The 13,423-nt window shown below is 39.9% G+C and overlaps 2 protein-coding genes across 2 annotated transcripts in view; both read right to left on the bottom strand.

Annotated features, from left to right (window-relative positions):
• The window catches only part of LHX3 (LIM homeobox 3), a 12,915-nt gene extending 6,882 nt beyond the window's left edge, over positions 1 to 6,033 (bottom strand). Inside the window, exon 1 of the mRNA XM_009892340.1 lies at positions 6,022 to 6,033. Coding sequence (XP_009890642.1) covers positions 6,022 to 6,033 — 12 coding nt within the window. The remainder of the gene's footprint in view (positions 1 to 6,021) is intronic.
• Positions 6,034 to 6,241: 208 nt separating this feature from the next.
• QSOX2 (quiescin Q6 sulfhydryl oxidase 2) overlaps positions 6,242 to 13,423 on the bottom strand; it is a 28,333-nt gene continuing 21,151 nt past the window's right edge. The window contains exons 11-12 of the mRNA XM_009892339.1: positions 9,330 to 9,518; positions 6,242 to 6,792 (exon numbers count right to left, since the gene is read on the bottom strand). Coding sequence (XP_009890641.1) covers positions 6,242 to 6,792; positions 9,330 to 9,518 — 740 coding nt within the window. The remainder of the gene's footprint in view (positions 6,793 to 9,329; positions 9,519 to 13,423) is intronic.

Raw genomic sequence — 13,423 nt, 5'->3', positions numbered from 1 at the left:
CCCGCGCCCGGATTTCGTTTGCCCCCGCGGCGCGGGTGTCCCCCGACGCCGCCCGTGGGGAGCTGGGGGGATTCGTTCCCCTCCACTAATCAGTTAATGAGCACGGAGAGGCAACGGGTGAGGATTCATGCCTGATCCACGGCAATCAGCGCCCTGTGGCTGGTGGAGGTTAATTACACTGATTGAGGACGGGGCTGGACGTGGATGTGTGTGTGTGCGTGTGTGTTTATTTTCGTGTGCTTGCGTGTGCGTGCAGGAGCACGCGTGTGCATATGGGGTGCAGGGGCATGCACACGCAGGGCTGCAGGTGTAGTTGTGTGTGCATGTGTGGGTGTGCGCTCGTTTGTATGCAGTTTGTGTGTCTGTGGTTGTGTGTGCAAGGGGTGTGTGTGACACCTGTGTATCTGGGTGGGTGTACAAGTACGGGTGTGCTGGTTTCTGTGTGCACACAGGTGTGTGTGCCTGTGTCTGTACCTGCGTGCTTGTGCTCTATTCCGTGGGTGCTTGTGTGTCTGCGTGTGCGGAGGTGTTGGTGTGTGTGCAGAGGGGTGTGGGCACGTGTCTGTGTGCTTATGCATGTCTGCGCCGGGGTGGACAGCCCCGTGTGCGTGTGTGCACCGCTTGCCCCAGGCAGCCGGAGCTGATAATTGTGGTTGTTACTGTGAGCCCGTTAATCCCCCGAATCCCTTTACCTCCTGCTCACAGGGGATTACAAATTAATAAAAGCAGCTTAGGGGCGGGAGCCTCCAAACACACATATGTTCCTGCTGGACGGCAGCATGGGGACTTTCGCCCGCCCATGGGGGAAGCCAGGGAGCGGGCCCAGCATCGAGCCCCCGAGAGCCCCGACCTGTCAGCGCCTGCATTGGCCCCACGCCGCTACTGAGTACCCCTGGGCACCAGGCTGCCTTCCTGCCTGCTCGGGATCCCACATGGCGCAGGGCTGTGGGGACCAATGGCTGGGTCAGGACTGTGCCCTCTGATGGTTCATCTGGCTGAGGGACCGGTCCCAGCCTGGGGGACAGCTCAGACCCATACGGTTGGAAAATAATGCAGGGAGACGTTTTGAGGAGCAGCATCTGGGGTCCCCAGCTAAAGTACCTAGAAATGTCAGGCTGGAGTACAGCTGGGGTATGGGTATGGCACTGGTGGAGCATCACCAGAACTGTGCTGCAGTAATGCTGGGTACCACGGTGAGTCCTGGTGGGTACCACCAGCACCGGCTGCGCTTGTGCACCTCGAGCCTCACCAGGGCCATGAACAGCTTCTGGGAGGGGGGGGCAGGGGGCAGGTGATGACACACATGGACTCTTTTAAGCTCAGTTTTATAAGTGGATTTTTTGTCTGATCCTCTAAGGAAGCAGTTTAAGAAAGTGTGTGTGTGGTGGTGGCTGTTTCCTGGCGCATAGTGCAGGGCCGGGGCTGTGCAGGACGGAGGGCAGTGGGCGATGTCTCGCTCAGGACCATCAATGCCACGTGCCAGCCCTGCACAGCCTCATGGTTTCAGCCCCACAGGTCACTCGTGCTGTGGCACCATCTTGGCAGGTGATGCCTCTTTGGATGACCTCTGCACGCTCTTGTGCCCTCCTGCTCAGGCTGTAGCAGGCGTCAGACCCAGCATCTCTTTAAAATGAGGCAGGAGAGGTATTAACTTTGGGAGGTAAGGACAGGGCCCACCTCAAGACATTTAAGCGAGAGCTCATTCTTCAGGTTCCCCAGGGGAACGTCACTGTTCTCCAGGCAAGGTCACAGGCCAGCAAGGAAACACACGTTTCCCTGGAGAAGTGAATTGCAGTGCTGAACTTCAAAGAATCTTATCTACAGGATTAGAAATCTTACTCATTTCTAAAAAGATCTTGGAGTACTTTTGCAGGTAGATAATCAATATTTTTAACAAGTGACCTGTCCCACCCCCTCAGTGGCACCGCAGATGCCTGTGGCAGCAGGCACAAAAAGACTCCGAAGCTCCGGTGGAGGTCAGCACCATCCCGGCCAAAGAAGAGATGTTCAGGTTTAAGGGAACGGAAGATTTGTGTATGTGTGTATATAGAGAGAGAACGTGCAAACAATTGGTCAGAAACTGCCAGTTTTTCCATCACTCCTGCAAACATCCACTGACATTTTATAAAGTTATGGGAAAACTGAAAGAAATGGAGTGAAAGTTTACCCGTTCCTGGTACTTTTCAAAATTAAGTACCTACATAAAATGACCAATATGGTTGAAATGGCCGTGTACACAAACTGCACCTGCGATACAGTTCAGCGAAAAAGAACTTGAAAATACAGGTAAAAAGCCAAAACGCACCACTTTGCCCAAATGTTTGCAATTTATTTTAAACAAGCACATTAGTTTACAATTTAGTACAAAACAGTCACTTTTCCTTCCTAGAGAGGGATGAGACTGAGTAAAAAACCAAACAAGCCAAAACAGAATAGATTTGAAAATGCCAAGTTATTGAATTAAAATAAATAAAACATTTAAATTACTGAACTGTTATAGTCACTGTTTTCAACACCTCATATGCAATGCACAGACGGAGACAACCCACCTCGGCCTCTGGCTGAGGTGGCACCTCCATCCAGTTGTAAGCAGGATGGATACACTGCTCTCGGCCTCTGGCTGAGGTGGCACCTCCCATCCAGTTGTGAGCGGGGAGAGCAGGATGGATACACTGTGGGAAATTTAAGAGTTCTCAGGAATACCATCATTAGGTTTCTTTAGCACTCGCAGCTTTTCTTTCTCTCCTGGCACATTCCATGGTACTCCTTTTATTTTCTATGCAGGTTTAATATTTCCTCTTTAAAAATATCTGAACAGCAAAGGCGGCTCCATGAATTACAAAGGGCCACGAAATCCTTCTCGGAAATGACTGCCGTCAGCATGGTGTGATCCACAAATGAAAACGGCATCGCAGAAACTTCTGTGGTACAACACAATACACAAATAAAACCCCCAGGACTGAGGAGAAGGTGCTTTGAGGGAATTTCTAAATAGGAAACACTTTTTCGTAACTCACCCACCGATAATGCACCACGGCAAAGCAGCATGACACGTTCCTCAGCAGACATAACACATCTTTACAGTTAGAGTACAGAAAAGGATGTAATTTGTCATTATAAAGACAGAAAAGAAGAACAAGTAAACCAAGATTTACACAACTGAATTCAAAGCCAAGAAAACTTTTCCAGGTGAGGTCACTACTAGCAATTGAAGGGAAAGCCTTGGCCAGTTAACTTGGCAACAGAGTTAGAGCACCAACACGGATAATCAACATCCCAATTTCATGATTTTACACTTTTAAGAAACAAAAAAGGAACCCTGGAGGTCTGAGTACCAGTTCATTTTGTCATGTTTCCAGCAGGGTCACAGCAACGTGAAAGTCAACGGTGTGTAGCAATAAAAAAAAAAAAAACGTATTCAAAATCACATTTGCTGCTGGTTTAATGGCAAACGCACCCCTACAAACCTTCAAAGCCTTCTGTTTTCATGTGCAGATGAAAATAAGCAGGGTGAGTCCAAGCTAACCGACTCAGGTCTATATATTGGGTAGACTCCTAAACAACAGCAGAAATGACTGATTTTCAACTTCAAAATGTGTGACAATATGGACAGCAGGAAATTCAACAGTCCCACAGAAACTGATCACATTTCCCAGATCCAATACTTGCTCTGCTGCGGTTTTGGTTTTTTGGTGTGTTGGTTTTTTGTTGAGCTTGTTGGGTTTTTTTGAGAAGCTTAAATGTCATTGCTCATTGGTAGATATCAACATCTCCCCAGATTAGGCCACTTACAAGTTGTTGGATTTGGAAACTCTGGGCTTTCCTGTTAACGAGCCTCCTCCTGGGACCTCCCACTGGATTCCAGCTCAAAGCAAGTGGCACCAATGAGCCAGCCTGGCCCACCTTCCACCACTGGCTCACTATCTTTCTAGTTGCTTACAAGTTGTTTTAATATTAAAGCCCAGGTGCTATAAAGATAATTATAGCGACTCTTATAAATTCCTAAAGAAGAGAGACCCACAATTGCTCCTTGTGCCAGAACTCTCGAACACTGAGGGTCCTTAAAAAGCACCGACTGACTTAACGTCAAAATTAAGGAGAGACGTTTTCATGTTAGACCACAGGCAGCAGCTCCAGGCTCCGTGGAGGCCGTGCATGGCAGAGGGCAGGAGCCAGCGCCAGCCCCTGGCATCACCGAGAGAGCACCGAGCCAAGTTTCTCACATCAGAGCAAGAGCCGTGGGGTGTATGCAATAGTGACCATGGCTTAAGAAAACCTCTAGGTATATCAGATTAACAGTGCCATGTGAATGGAGACTTTTTTTTTTTCCTCTGACATGTTTACAATAACTATGGAAGGTTATTACTTTATGTGTATGTTATTTTGATAAACTTAAGGAACACGGGACAGTAAATCTTTAAAGCTCCATTGTGTTATTCCACTCGGATGCTGCAGAAAGTCATCTCGCAAATATTCAGTTTTGTGAACAAACAAGATTTGATTATGAAAAAACATCCCTGATGACTTTTTGTGCTTTTAGACCATTCTTGTTGCTAGGCTTTAAACTTTCTATGCTAGGGCTTATGCAGGAAATAAGAGGAGGACACACTAACAGTATAACTCGAACAAATTGGCCAGGGACTATTTATTCCTTCTCGCGTAACAGAAGAGCTAGCAAATGTTCAATTAAATTAAAAGTTGCAAATGTAGAATTGAAAGGAAAAGCCTTTTTATATAACATAATTAATCTGTAGAACTCACTGCCACAAGAAAACATTGAGGCCAAAACCTATTAGGATTAACGAAAGATTAGGTAATGGATAACTAGAACATGCTCAATTACATTGGATAGGATTATAAACTTCACTATCCAGGACGTGAATTATCCCCCACAGCTAGGATCAGAAAGGAACTCCCATTCCAAATGGTAATTTTATAACTGTTTTCATGGTTTCTTCTAATTGCTGCCAGCCAGGACCCCAGACAGATCTGTAAAGGAAACTGCCATATTCCCAATTGCTGCCACATCCCAGAACGGAACAGCCCTCAGACTTAACCATTAGTTAAACCCTTCTTGACCCAAACAGAGGAGCACTCCAGCAGAAGGGCAAGAGAAATGGGCTGTTTTAAGTACTGTACAGATGACTTTACAGCTAGCAGGTGATATTCTTCAAGAGCTCAGAACTGGAAATATCAAGTGAAGTGTTTACCCCACTTTACAAGAAGAAAAATGACTATATCGTAAAGAAGTTATCAAACATCATAAAGAACTTAGTATGTCCAGATCTGTAAATTTGTTCTGGCCTGTTGATGCAAGTGGAGTCTCCTTGTCCTTCACTAAAAATGGTGTTTCCCTTTACTGGAGTTCATCAGAATCGGCTTCCATCAGGATAACACAATACTCAGCTACTTTTCTGGTTCAGAAATGAGTGAGGCAAGTTATCTAATGCCCCATTAACACATCCACTAGAGGAGCAAAAGTAAAGCACTGGGTCCGAGTCTGTCCTTGCTTACATCTAAGCTCCATGAAAATAGACGACAGCATTAGCAATCAGAATCGGGCTGCTAACTGAGATACAAAACACCCCAAAAATCTCATCACAGCAGAGACATACACATCCTTGGCTGGGATGCATGGGAGAACGGAAGACTTACTTGAACATGTAATGCTTTCTACGTTAAATGTGCAGTGTAAATAATATTTCAGAAAGTCACATAGATTTAGAATTGATTTAATAAGAAGAGAACTCTTGTTTCCTGAAAAAAAATAAAATATCAGAATTCTTGCTTCTCCAAATGAAGCAGCCAAGGCAACAGCATAACTGTTCAGTACTCTGGTAGGTAAAGTCAGCTCTGGATAAATTAAAAAAACCCACTGACTTGAAGTACACAAAACGATATCCAATTTCCTTCTAACACCAGGCACAGTTGATTGCATAATGTAATGTTTACTCTGAAAATGAGTAAAGGATGTAGGTGGTAAGTCATGGAAAAATCTTAACTGAGAAATGCAACACTTACTTCACTGGACATTTTCTGACAGCACTATGTGCCTCAGTTAAAGATTAAGGTCCTTACAGCGAGCTCCATATATTAAGCTAGAACACTTGTGAAATTACTTGGGAACAAAGGGGTTTTAAACAAGGAATACTGTATATAAAATCCCTGATCATAAATATTAAAGCTGTATCTGGTACTGAACAGCCACACGCAATGAAGACTTTGCTTCTGATTTAAACTTCTATACAGATGAACGATAATACTTCACTTTCCACCGTTTAGATCTCATCCGGAAAAAAAAGTACATTATCATTAAAAATAAGGACGATGCTACGTACAGTATGACACACAGACTCATGTCTATGTTTGAAAATCCAATCCCTAAGAACGACACAGCCTGCTTCGTCTCTTTAAGGTTCGCCGATTCAACTGCGCTTTTACCGCTATCTTTGACAGGTCCGTGATTTGCTATTAGCTTATCTAACACCTTAGATTCTGAATCTAGTGAGTTTTCTTTATCCTGCATCTTATTTTCTCTGTTTCCACTTGGTTTCTTCAGTAGGCTTTTGTCTTTCAGCTCCCGTGTATCTCCCTGTTCAGTTTCACTGGAGTCTGTCTGGCTTTCAATGTATTTATATAGAATATTTTCACTGTTATAGTGATACTTCATGAACTGTAGAACTTGGGCTTCATTCCAGCTGTGTAATCCTTTAATTTCTTCATGACATGCAGGACAAATGTCTGGAGTTGGCCACTGAACTTTGGGAAATTTTGGATCTTCAGTCAAATCACCTAATTGGGAGGAGAAAAAAAAAAAAAAAATCAGAAGTGAATGAACTGGGAAAGCTGAACATCAGAGGCTTCACTGGAAACCGCAGAGAGCATTTTCCACTTATAAATAGCGAGGTTGGAAAAAAGCCCACAGTACAATAAAGTTTGTATTAAACTGAAGGCAATCATGAATACATTTGGAAATTTGTAAGTTTCCTTCTGGATGCATCAATTATGTTCCAATGTATTTCTTCCTCTTTCAAAATACAAACATTAAGTCCTAATTATTTTCATTTTCTCTCAGTAAAAGCTGTAGCCTTCAAATTCTAACACAAATAGATATTACAATTGCTATGTTTTCAGAAGGCATGAAAACACCACCGTCTGGGCCTTTCAGGGGTTAACTTGAATTATGGTTCAAAACAAACTGCTCTTTTGCACTCAATACTCTTTAATCCCGAAGCCTGGTTTGCAGCGAGCAGTTTCAAGGCCAAAGAGTTGCAGATATTTTCATGTTTCTATATCGTGAACCATTAAATCTTAAGCTTGCTGTTTCATAGCTTGCGTTACAGCAAACTATTTTCAGTGCTTTAAAAACCATTATCATTTTTAAGATGTGTTTTTCAGCTTGCTTTTTAGCATTTAAACATATAACGCTGTCTTGAACTAGATCCAATTTTAGCATTTCCGTTGCTCACAGCTCTGCCCACCTTTCCGTCTTCATGGTAAAGAGCTGAAGGCTGTAGCTAATGTTGCACTTTGCTCCAAAAAATAACATTTTAAAATATGGATGGAGAGAATTTTTAGAACAAAAATCTCTACGTGGTAAAAAAGCTAATTTATTTAGCTGATTGTTATTGGTACACTAATGCTTTAAATATTTCTGAAATAAATATTGATTCTTATTTTATTATTATTTTTATCCTTTTTAAAGGCAGGAAACTTCCCCATGATTTTGAGCAAAATATTGTTCTGGGACTCAAAGGATGCTTAAAAATATTTGTCTCCTTGATATTTACAAGTAAGAGAACAAGTTTGCCTTTCAGGTATCTTGAATAAAGATCACTCAGTCATCAGTTTGTTTCAGTAGAGAAGGTAGAAACAAAACGTCTTATGGTATGATTACAAACAGAAAAGTATATTCGAAAGCAAGAGGAAAGGAATAAGCAGGGCAGAGTCGGATACAGCAATCTCATGACCGACGCTTGAGGGCTGTGCCAAGGTGTTCTCATTGACCTGTCAAACATAATTTCACATTGAAAGCTATATATATTACCAGAAATACACATGCAGCTTTTAAGGATTAAAATAAGTCACTGTCCCAAAGAGAAATTTTAGCAAACTTAAAAAGCATAATTTAACATTATTATTTATTCCGGTATGTTTATACTTCTTACTAAAAGCGTATTTTAGCCAGCTGTTGCATCATCTAAATCAACATCCATGAGAGTTTTCCAATAACTTAATGTTCTAAATAAGTATATTGCTCCACTACTTAGCAACTTCAAGTCAACAGGACCACCTTTTTCCGTGTTCAACCTGGCAATAGTAACCAACATTAGGGGATGTTTTTATTTAATACCTCTTCATTTACTTTCTTCTCCCTGGAGAAGAGACAAACTGTTTATACTCACAACAGTACTTAATACTTCATAAATCTTGGGAATTCAGCATAACCATAATATAAACACAATATAGCATATTTAAATTGTAACTAATGCTACATTACACAGATCCATAACAGCAGACAGGGATTAAGTGCAAAGAGAAACCAATTTTCTTTAGTGCTTTAGTTACTTGATATCCCCATAACAGAACGGATTAAATACAACCAGTATTTTAACGGTACTTTTAGTCTAACTGAAAACATAGCAATCTAGCGGGGGAACAGATTTTCTTCATACAGTAATTTTATTTTATTCAGTTGCTGATCTGCTAATAGTTTAGGCTCTTTTATCCTGAGAAAGTCTCCTGTTCAATTATCATCATTTTCTGTACAGCATCTCTCCAGAACAAAATGAAGATGGGTTTTAACATCTATTTAAACTGTTACAGAAAGAAATTCAATTATGTTTTATCCACCGATAAGCAGCTGAACTGTATTGCTCCCTTTTGAAAAGGCTTTGATTTGTACTCCAGAAAGATCCTCTTATCAAGCAACAGGTGAAATCTCAGAAGAAACAGTACCTTTGAGAATGATGAAGTTTTTTCATTATATATCATAAGAGGATATATGGAGGATAGTGTATATTTCTCACTCATGCAAAGGTTAGCGTGCCGGTCTTTAGAGTTACAGTTGACTGGGATTCCCTACGTTTTGCTCTATACTCAAATACCCTTTCTTGTACACCAATGTAACTGTGGAGTCGTCTTTTGAAGTCAACATTTAATAAAGGAATGTCAAGCTGGAACAACAGTTACCGTTGTTTTAAACTCATGTCACAGATCCTAATTTGCATTTATTTGTTCAATGTAAACCACGCTGTATAATGTGCCATAGCCCTGTCTTTCAGACGCAGCTACCTTTGGTGGGTTTTCCTAAGCCAGGTCTTCCATACCTGCGAGCCTGTTATTCACTACGTTGTGTTTCTCCCAGAGCCAGAGAACAGCCTTGTCTAAGGTTTTAACAGAATCCATGGACTCTTTAGCCATTTCTTCAAAATGCTGAGCACAAGCCTTGCATCCAAAAAAGTGGTGAATGTATCTCCGCATGATCTGAAGGACTATTTGAGGATTGTCTTCAAGACCTAGGAAGACAGATGATAAATGCATTTAGCACCATCTGGACAAACATAGCTTCAACATACGCACTTCAACGTACATAAAAGGGAACCATGGGAAAAGGAAAGGAAATGTTGCATCTTGTTCCATGCAAATTTACACCTCCACTTTAGGTATAAGGAACTAGCCACTTGTATATTTTAAAGATATCCACTGGACATGTGCCATCACACAGAACCTATACCTCAGTAAGTCACAAAGATACTAGAGGGATTAAAGCTTCACACAGTTTTTTAGAAGGAATACCACTCCCCAACAAAATACATATACTACCTAAGTAGTTGAGGCGAGACATTTATTGATTCATTGCCAAATAATTTGGTTTCTAATGTAGAGTTTAAAGCGATCTCAGACAGTACATTTCAAAACACACTGTTCTGAAAGGTTGTCTGGGATATCAGATACAACCACAACGGAATTATTTCAAACACACTAAGGTTCAAAAAAATGCTAGGGGAGCGATAGCATTATTAAAGATGCGAAGTAGCTATTTATACCGATACATACTGACCCATTTAGACTATACAATTGTCTTCAAAGTTACCCTGAATGGTACATTAAAAGCTGAGTTAAAGGTCAAGTGTTCTTTACAGTGAAATTTCTCCTTTCAAAGAATATCTTACAATTTGAGGGGGGAACAAACTTAGCTAAATGAAAAACAGACATTAATAATTTTTTCAGAAGCCCATTACGAGAGTACATTTTGAAGCTGTTAAAACACAAAGTCTCACGCTATCTACATTTCACGCAATTCTTCTGGAAGCACAGACTTTCTCCAATACCGTGTCCAACAACTAAATGAGTATCTATGTAATGCATTCACCACTACATTTACGCTCAGACACTAAGTTATAGTGACCTTGCTACGAAAAAAACCCGAGTCAAATACCCTCTAAGTATTTCACAAGGTGCCTGTGATATCTTTGTTACTCCGTGACTCTCAGGCGTTACAGAATACCAGAATCTCATTACAGTTATTAATGCCACAGCTTTTTTTTTTTGGCAGGCACTGAATGCATGCACATAATAGCTACTTAGCAACATTTGGACTTTCAAGAGTAACTCAGGAAGTCCTCCTAAAATAAATACAAACACTTTATTCTTTCTATGACATTCACACTTTTACACTAAAGATAGTGCAAAAAAATTTATTGTTTTATTCAGAAGTAAGCTAAGGTCTTTACAGATTAAGAACTTTGTCCTGGGCCTTTCTTGTGACAGCAGGTAGTCCCTACATCTATAAGTGGCTTGAAAACCTGACATAATTCATTAAAATCCTAATGGTTTCATCTCTCACAGATTTTCTGATTCATGCTTAATTGACCTAGTAAATTATGCCAAAATGTACTTACAAATGTACTATATGTTACCACAAACACACACTTGTCAAATGAAACACATTTTATGATGCAGATTGATCAAATTACCGACTCCTGCAGTTGAACATCTCTACCACGAGTAATTTACAATGCAGGTTTTGTAGGTTCTGTAGTAAAGGGTTACGGTGCTTTGCTCGCTGTCCTATTCTGGTAGCGAATAACAAACAGTTTGGTAGCACATATGTCCTCTATACATGCATTGTTTCCTTGAAAAAAAAGTCCTCAACAAAACCTGTTCAAAACTATCCGAGTACTTAATCGTTATGTATACAAGAAATGCATGAAGACTGTCATAAACACCTTTATTTAGAACATCATCATTATATTCTTAAACACCACAGCAAAAAAAAAGTCTTTAAAGCCAAAAAGAAATCATAAAAAGCAAACAATCTCTACTCAGACATTCAATATCTGTGATTGAATAGGCATGTATAAATAAAAGCTATGAGATTAAAACAGATTAAATTACAGTATTAAAAGAAAGGCTGAAAAATAATTTTGAAAAGTTGAAACAAATTTCAGGCAAAACAGTTTTACAATGTATACTAAAATATGTATTTAAAAAAAGCACAACAAACACAACAAAAGTAACTACTAGCCAACAACCTCTTTATGGAATAAATAAGTCATACATAAATTTAATTATATCTGTTCTCCGGTGTAATGCTACACTCCTGAAAATTCATTTTGTGGGGAGGTCTTTCAAATTCAGCAACAGATTAAAAAGAATTCAGATAATTTTTTATAATATCCACAAGCCTGTCTTACACACCCATAGATCCTGTTACTGAAAACTGTATTTCACATAATTAAGCATGCTCAGGACTAGATTTCTACAATGATTTCATACACCCTCTGATGTGAGCAGTTCCGTTCAGAGTTCCTTTGGATTCCCTTATGCCGATCCCACTGCAGGTTCAAATCACACCATTCAACATTAAAACACGTCAAATATAAACCAATAAAAACATTCTATCAAGAAAGCCATAGCAAGTTCACACTGACTGCCAGACTCGGCAAGTAGAGGAAACTATCAAGAAAAATACAGCTGCTTTAAAAAGAAAACAAACAATTGCAAAATGGCTCATTTTGTTTGTTTTTCTTTTATCAGCCCAGAGATGAATCTTCTATTAACATCTGCCATGTATCATCGTGTAATCCTCCTTTTCTCTTTCCTCCCAAACTACTGCAATTCAGGGTAACCCTAATCTTTAAAGTGGACAAGAACCATAAAACCCTACCTGTGGTGGGAAGGATTAGGGAGTACATCATGCTTTTTAGTAGATGGGATTTAAACAAGCAATAAGGAGAGGAAAACCTCCCAAGACATAATCCGACAGTCTCAGACTGACCCAATTCTTTCGCCATAAGAAGTGATCATCACATATCTGTCCCGATTTAAATCGATGGTTAAGTGTGCCAAAGAGTTTTCAGGTTCTACAATGTATTTTTAACTTCAGATCAACTAGAGCTCACGCCTGAAACATGGGAGCAATTTAAGACGCAATTTTGTATAGTTAAATATTAAGACTATTTTTACTTTTAATTAGAATGCTTTTGGCAATTGGGACAAAAGAGGAAATTTAACTTGTGCATGATGCTCTTGAACAGCTGATATAACATCCAGTACAAAACCCCTCAACTTCACCAGGCAGAGCACAGTACTAAATTAAAGGGATTCAAGGTACTGTCCCATAAATAATAAACAAAACAAGACAAACCAAAGAGAGAAACAAAAATCAACAACAGCATGATTAGCTATCAAAAAAAAAAAATCCCTATTCTGCAGAATATTCTATATTAATAGAGAGATTTTCACTGTCATTGCAAGTAATGCTGAACAAATACATGTATCCATAATTTGAAATAATTTTTTTAACATACAATCAGCAACTGACAAATTGCGAATTTATGAGTTTTATGATCGAGTAGCATTCCGTCTACCATTCTTATGAATATACCTTGGGAAAGACATTACAAAGGATTTAAATGAAAACTAAATAGAACTATAAGTACTGTCACGGCAAGAATAAAAACATATGAAGGCAAGTATTTTAGCATTAGTAATTCCATTGTGCAAGGAAAATAGATTATATATCCAGCATGTTTCTTAAATAGGAATCATCACCAGAATATTAACACTCTGCTTCACAGGATGCTGCAAGTCTAAAAATAAGCAATTTTATGCAGTGTTTGCAAATTAGTATATTGCTACACAGATTAATGGACACTAGGCACATTCAGCTGAAAAAAAACCCAGTCACAACATTCGGTATTTAAGAAATAAAATTACAGGATTGGCTAATGGTTGTACAGCTTTTATAGCTACTAAAATGTACAGTTAAATCTCATTCTTCTCAAATTAAATTAACAATGCAACCTCAGGTAACCCGAACAATCTTCATCCCTCTTCAGGTAGTTCAAAATTTCTTCGCTTGAAATTCTCTCCTTTTTCGGCTTTATTGCTCACATCTTTATGGCCACATACTATA

Source organism: Charadrius vociferus, unplaced genomic scaffold (assembly GCF_000708025.1).
Source record: "Charadrius vociferus isolate BGI_N301 unplaced genomic scaffold, ASM70802v2 scaffold549, whole genome shotgun sequence".
In the NCBI taxonomy this organism is placed as follows: domain Eukaryota; kingdom Metazoa; phylum Chordata; class Aves; order Charadriiformes; family Charadriidae; genus Charadrius; species Charadrius vociferus.
This window is presented reverse-complemented; position numbering and strand designations above follow the sequence as displayed.